Here is a 5,706-nt window from a genome sequence, read left to right on the forward strand (position 1 = left end):
TTTTTTTAGGCGAGCATTAGCACAAAGGTGTTCGACTCCACGCATGAACAATCTGATCTCATTAGGCGGGCAACATCAAGGTGTTTTTGGTTTGCCAAACTGTCCTTCGTTAAGTAGCAGCACTTGCGAACGTTTTCGACGGCTACTAAATTACGCTGCGTATAAAGATTTCATGCAAAACTTTCTCGTCCAAGCAACTTATTGGCATGACCCATTAAATGAAGAAGCTTACAAAAATTTCAGCACATTTTTAGCAGATATTAATAATGAGCGAACAGTTAATCAAACTTATATCAACAATTTGCAACTATTAAACAAATTCGTCATGGTTCGTTTCAACAATGACACCATTGTGCAACCAGTGGAATCACAGTGGTTTGGATATTACAAACCAGGACAGGATAAAGAAACCTACACCCTTCGCGAAAGCAATTTATTTATTGAGGTTGTATTTATTGTTCATAATCTAGTTTGATTCTAACCTTGATCTATGTGACCTAACGCGCGTTTTTAAATTTCAGGATCGCCTTGGATTGAAAAAGATGGATGACGAAAAGAAGATAGTTTTCCTAAAGTGTATGGGCAACCACCTGCAGTTTACGAAGGAATGGTTCAAAACGTATTTGTTTCCATATCTAACATAAGAATAAAAAAAAATGTTTTAATATAAAAATATATCAATGTATATTGCGCATCAATATTTAAAAATAATGATGATGATAATCTGTACATATAAAAGAAAGTCGTGTTAGTGATGTTATTTATAGTCCAAGAACGGCTGAACTGATTTGGTTGAAAATTATGGCGAGGTAGTGGGGAGGAGGTGTGGAGGTAGCTTAGAACGGACATAGGATACTTTTTACGCTCCTAACGCGTCACAATGAAGTCACACTAAGGCATTGTTTTTCTTAATACTGAGACGAGATTTCTCACACTGATATCTTTTTTAAGAGACGAATGTTAGGCTATTACCGCTCAAATTCTCTATAATACAAAAGAAAAAAAAACACTGATATCTTTGCTTGACAAAGGCCAGACTGAGAGGGCACAGCAGTTTGCTTCTCTTTCGCGCTAATGGAGCTCCCGCGAACAGTTCGACAATTTGATAGTTTACCGGTAAAAAAGTTTCCATCGTGTGCATCTTTTTTTGCATCTGCATCGTCGTGCACAAATTAACGTGCATGGCAAAAATACTAGGTGTATGCATCAAAAATCGGGATTTTTTTACACACAAAAAACGTTTATAAAATTTTAATGCGATTTTCTATTTTATTCAAAGTATGTGTCATCGCTAGCTATACATTTCTTCTATCTCTCTGCTAAATCATGGATTCCCAGACGAAAGAATTTTTCGACTTTTTAAGTAAATTAATTAGTCATCCTATTTCGACTTCCTCGTAGAAAAACGAAGGGCTGCTCAGCCAATACGTGTCCCATCGATGAAAATGAATGATATTCGGAAAGAACCAAGTCTGGTGAATAACGCGGGGAGGGATAGCAGCTCCCATCCAAGTGATTTGATAGTATCCTGAAACAGTTTTGTTTTTTGGGGCGCCTGGTACTTGTTGCCACGGGCCACCAGGCGCCTCCATTGAAAACCACTAGAATTACTTTTTGGTCGATTTTCGATCAATGCATGGTTCAAATTGACCATTTGTTGTCAGTAGCGATCGGAATTAAAGTTTCCATAAGGTTTTAGGAGCTTGTGAAACACCGCACCTTTCTGTCCCATCAAAAAGTCCGTTTTTTGGAGTCCTTCGACGCTTTTTTTTGTTAAGTCAAAAACGCCATTTTGAATTTTTTTAAACCACTTAAAGCACTGCGATCTTCCAAACACAAGTCCCGACAAGCATTTGGTGCGATTCCGAAGCAGGTTTCTTTTCCGATTCCGAAGCAGGTTACGATGCATCGTTTCAGATCCGCTATCGCTACAATGCACACATGTCTATCCACACGCACACATGTATGGAAATTGGTCCGAAATTAATGCTCGACGCTTTAGATTTTTTTTATCTGAAACGATGCATCGTAGCGTGAGGACCGGGCTTAAGAGTTGAGAACCGGACTGTTACTGCGGTGCCACACGGTGCATAACTATAACACGTAGCACGTAACTTAGTATCAAATCTGTTATGCGCCCTGTATAACGTCGTGGTTTGCGCCCGGTATAGCGTCGTGTTATAGGCTCTGCTGAGCCACAACGCTTTTGACGCCTGGTCGCTGTACTGTCAAAATTGTTATATGAGGCTGTTATATCTGCTGTTATGCACCGTGTGGCAGCGCAGTAATAATAGTCTGATGAAAATGCAAAACTTGTTATTGCTGCACATAAACATTCAGCATTCAGCTGGCAGTTCAGTGTTTGTACAATTCACCGGGGTTTCGTTGTGCTATAATTTTATTTAATGGAGTTTTAACGAATGCCACCATCTTCTAGACATATATGCATCGACTTTGATTAGACCAAAACAATTCTAAGTAGAATCCACGGCATCTATAGAGATTATAAGATAAATACGATTGCGTAGGCACAGCTCTAGTCTGTGCTAAGAGCTGTGAGGGTTGGTTACTGCTAAGCGTTTTGTTTAGTTCACAAGGATAGTTGTTTCATGAGTTTTGGTTTAGTGTCTCGAGTGGAGCCTTGTAAAAGAATGAAGCATTTTCTTCGTGCTGGTTTGGTTTTGAGCATTTTGACGATCCCAGTTCTGTGCGAGAAACTACCGATTGTTTTGTGGCATGGAATGGGTAAGACGAGCAACTTTCCTAATGGTAACGGCCGAAGATAATCCGATAGTAGCAAGAATGAACAACGCTTCAATCAATTTCGAAATTATTACCTAAGTATACAGTCTTAATATTTTTTGTTCCTGTGTTTATTTTATGAGCTTAACAAATTTTGATTCCACAATTGCAACATATTTTAAATGTTGAGTGAATGAATGTTGTTAAACTTGAACTTTTCAATAGATAATTGTGGTTGATGTTGATCCCTTCAGATCCAGAATGACGCTACTCTTTCTCAAAATGATTACACTCACTCATTAAGTTAAAAAAAAATTGTTGTGAGAAATATATATATTACTTTCTTATATTTTAACAGCTTATCTCGTTTAATCAATATTTCAAAAAGGTCCAATTGAATTGATGAATGGTTTTATATTTGCTAATCGGTTAAATCTCGTAGTCAGATACTCTCTTCAGTTTACTAAAGTTTCGATACTAAAATTTTATTTATAGGTGATACGTGTTGCTTCCCGTTCAGCTTAGGTGGATTGAAAAAATTTCTACAGGCAGAGCTCGACGTGTACGTGAAGTCGATTGAAATTGGCAATTCAATTGTTTCCGACTTTAAAAGTGGATACATGCTTCATCCAAATAAGCAGGGAAGTCCATATTCAGTTATCTGCTTGCACACACTTTTCGTATCAGTTTGGAATGAGAAATGAGAATTTGGTTTGGATCGTACGATGCATATCAATTACATTCTCCCACAATTTGGCCGGCAACAAAATATATGTGTACATCCTTTCATTTACGATAGGTCGAAATGGTATGTGCAGACCTAAGGGAAGATGCTGCTCTGAGCGGTGGTTTCAATGGAATAGGGTTCTCTCAAGGAGGACAATTTATGTAAGTAGACATTATTGCAATGCTATTTTTTATTTGAAATGTATTGAGTATATCCGTATAATTTTTTTTTTTTAGGCGAGCATTAGCACAAAGGTGTTCGACTCCACGCATGAACAATCTGATCTCATTAGGCGGGCAACATCAAGGTGTTTTTGGTTTGCCAAACTGTCCTTCGTTAAGTAGCAGCACTTGCGAACGTTTTCGACGGCTACTAAATTACGCTGCGTATAAAGATTTCATGCAAAACTTTCTCGTCCAAGCAACTTATTGGCATGACCCATTAAATGAAGAAGCTTACAAAAATTTCAGCACATTTTTAGCAGATATTAATAATGAGCGAACAGTTAATCAAACTTATATCAACAATTTGCAACTATTAAACAAATTCGTCATGGTTCGTTTCAACAATGACACCATTGTGCAACCAGTGGAATCACAGTGGTTTGGATATTACAAACCAGGACAGGATAAAGAAACCTACACCCTTCGCGAAAGCAATTTATTTATTGAGGTTGTATTTATTGTTCATAATCTAGTTTGATTCTAACCTTGATCTATGTGACCTAACGCGCGTTTTTAAATTTCAGGATCGCCTTGGATTGAAAAAGATGGATGACGAAAAGAAGATAGTTTTCCTAAAGTGTATGGGCAACCACCTGCAGTTTACGAAGGAATGGTTCAAAACGTATTTGTTTCCATATCTAACATAAGAATAAAAAAAAATGTTTTAATATAAAAATATATCAATGTATATTGCGCATCAATATTTAAAAATAATGATGATGATAATCTGTACATATAAAAGAAAGTCGTGTTAGTGATGTTATTTATAGTCCAAGAACGGCTGAACTGATTTGGTTGAAAATTATGGCGAGGTAGTGGGGAGGAGGTGTGGAGGTAGCTTAGAACGGACATAGGATACTTTTTACGCTCCTAACGCGTCACAATGAAGTCACACTAAGGCATTGTTTTTCTTAATACTGAGACGAGATTTCTCACACTGATATCTTTTTTAAGAGACGAATGTTAGGCTATTACCGCTCAAATTCTCTATAATACAAAAGAAAAAAAAACACTGATATCTTTGCTTGACAAAGGCCAGACTGAGAGGGCACAGCAGTTTGCTTCTCTTTCGCGCTAATGGAGCTCCCGCGAACAGTTCGACAATTTGATAGTTTACCGGTAAAAAAGTTTCCATCGTGTGCATCTTTTTTTGCATCTGCATCGTCGTGCACAAATTAACGTGCATGGCAAAAATACTAGGTGTATGCATCAAAAATCGGGATTTTTTTACACACAAAAAACGTTTATAAAATTTTAATGCGATTTTCTATTTTATTCAAAGTATGTGTCATCGCTAGCTATACATTTCTTCTATCTCTCTGCTAAATCATGGATTCCCAGACGAAAGAATTTTTCGACTTTTTAAGTAAATTAATTAGTCATCCTATTTCGACTTCCTCGTAGAAAAACGAAGGGCTGCTCAGCCAATACGTGTCCCATCGATGAAAATGAATGATATTCGGAAAGAACCAAGTCTGGTGAATAACGCGGGGAGGGATAGCAGCTCCCATCCAAGTGATTTGATAGTATCCTGAAACAGTTTTGTTTTTTGGGGCGCCTGGTACTTGTTGCCACGGGCCACCAGGCGCCTCCATTGAAAACCACTAGAATTACTTTTTGGTCGATTTTCGATCAATGCATGGTTCAAATTGACCATTTGTTGTCAGTAGCGATCGGAATTAAAGTTTCCATAAGGTTTTAGGAGCTTGTGAAACACCGCACCTTTCTGTCCCATCAAAAAGTCCGTTTTTTGGAGTCCTTCGACGCTTTTTTTTGTTAAGTCAAAAACGCCATTTTGAATTTTTTTAAACCACTTAAAGCACTGCGATCTTCCAAACACAAGTCCCGACAAGCATTTGGTGCGATTCCGAAGCAGGTTTCTTTTCCGATTCCGAAGCAGGTTACGATGCATCGTTTCAGATCCGCTATCGCTACAATGCACACATGTCTATCCACACGCACACATGTATGGAAATTGGTCCGAAATTAATGCTCGACGCTTTAGATTTTTTT

The 5,706-nt window shown here is 37.9% G+C and overlaps 2 protein-coding genes across 3 annotated transcripts; both read left to right on the forward strand.

The window, feature by feature from the left end:
- Positions 1-7: 7 nt before the first annotated feature.
- LOC128276478 (palmitoyl-protein thioesterase 1-like) lies at positions 8-651 on the forward strand (the record flags this gene model as incomplete). The annotated part of the gene is made up of 2 exons (XM_053014937.1): positions 8-445; positions 522-651. Coding segments are annotated over 2 exons (561 nt in total), but the record flags the coding sequence as incomplete, so codon positions are not given.
- A 1,905-nt stretch (positions 652-2,556) lies between these two features.
- On the forward strand, positions 2,557-4,347 carry LOC128276479 (palmitoyl-protein thioesterase 1-like). Of its 2 annotated transcripts, none has more exons than XM_053014939.1 (5): positions 2,557-2,745; positions 3,238-3,398; positions 3,542-3,630; positions 3,706-4,141; positions 4,218-4,347. In XM_053014939.1, the coding sequence occupies exons 1-5, from the start codon at positions 2,610-2,612 to the stop codon at positions 4,338-4,340; spliced, it is 945 nt and encodes a 314-aa protein (XP_052870899.1). In that variant the 5' UTR covers positions 2,557-2,609; the 3' UTR covers positions 4,341-4,347. The 2 variants fall into 2 exon arrangements, with proteins under 2 accessions (XP_052870899.1, XP_052870898.1); XM_053014938.1 differs by having other exon boundaries at positions 3,238-3,381; positions 3,540-3,630.
- The last annotated feature ends 1,359 nt before the right edge of the window (positions 4,348-5,706 follow it).

This window comes from Anopheles cruzii, unplaced genomic scaffold (assembly GCF_943734635.1).
Source record: "Anopheles cruzii unplaced genomic scaffold, idAnoCruzAS_RS32_06 scaffold01332_ctg1, whole genome shotgun sequence".
NCBI classification, from domain to species: Eukaryota; Metazoa; Arthropoda; class Insecta; order Diptera; family Culicidae; genus Anopheles; species Anopheles cruzii.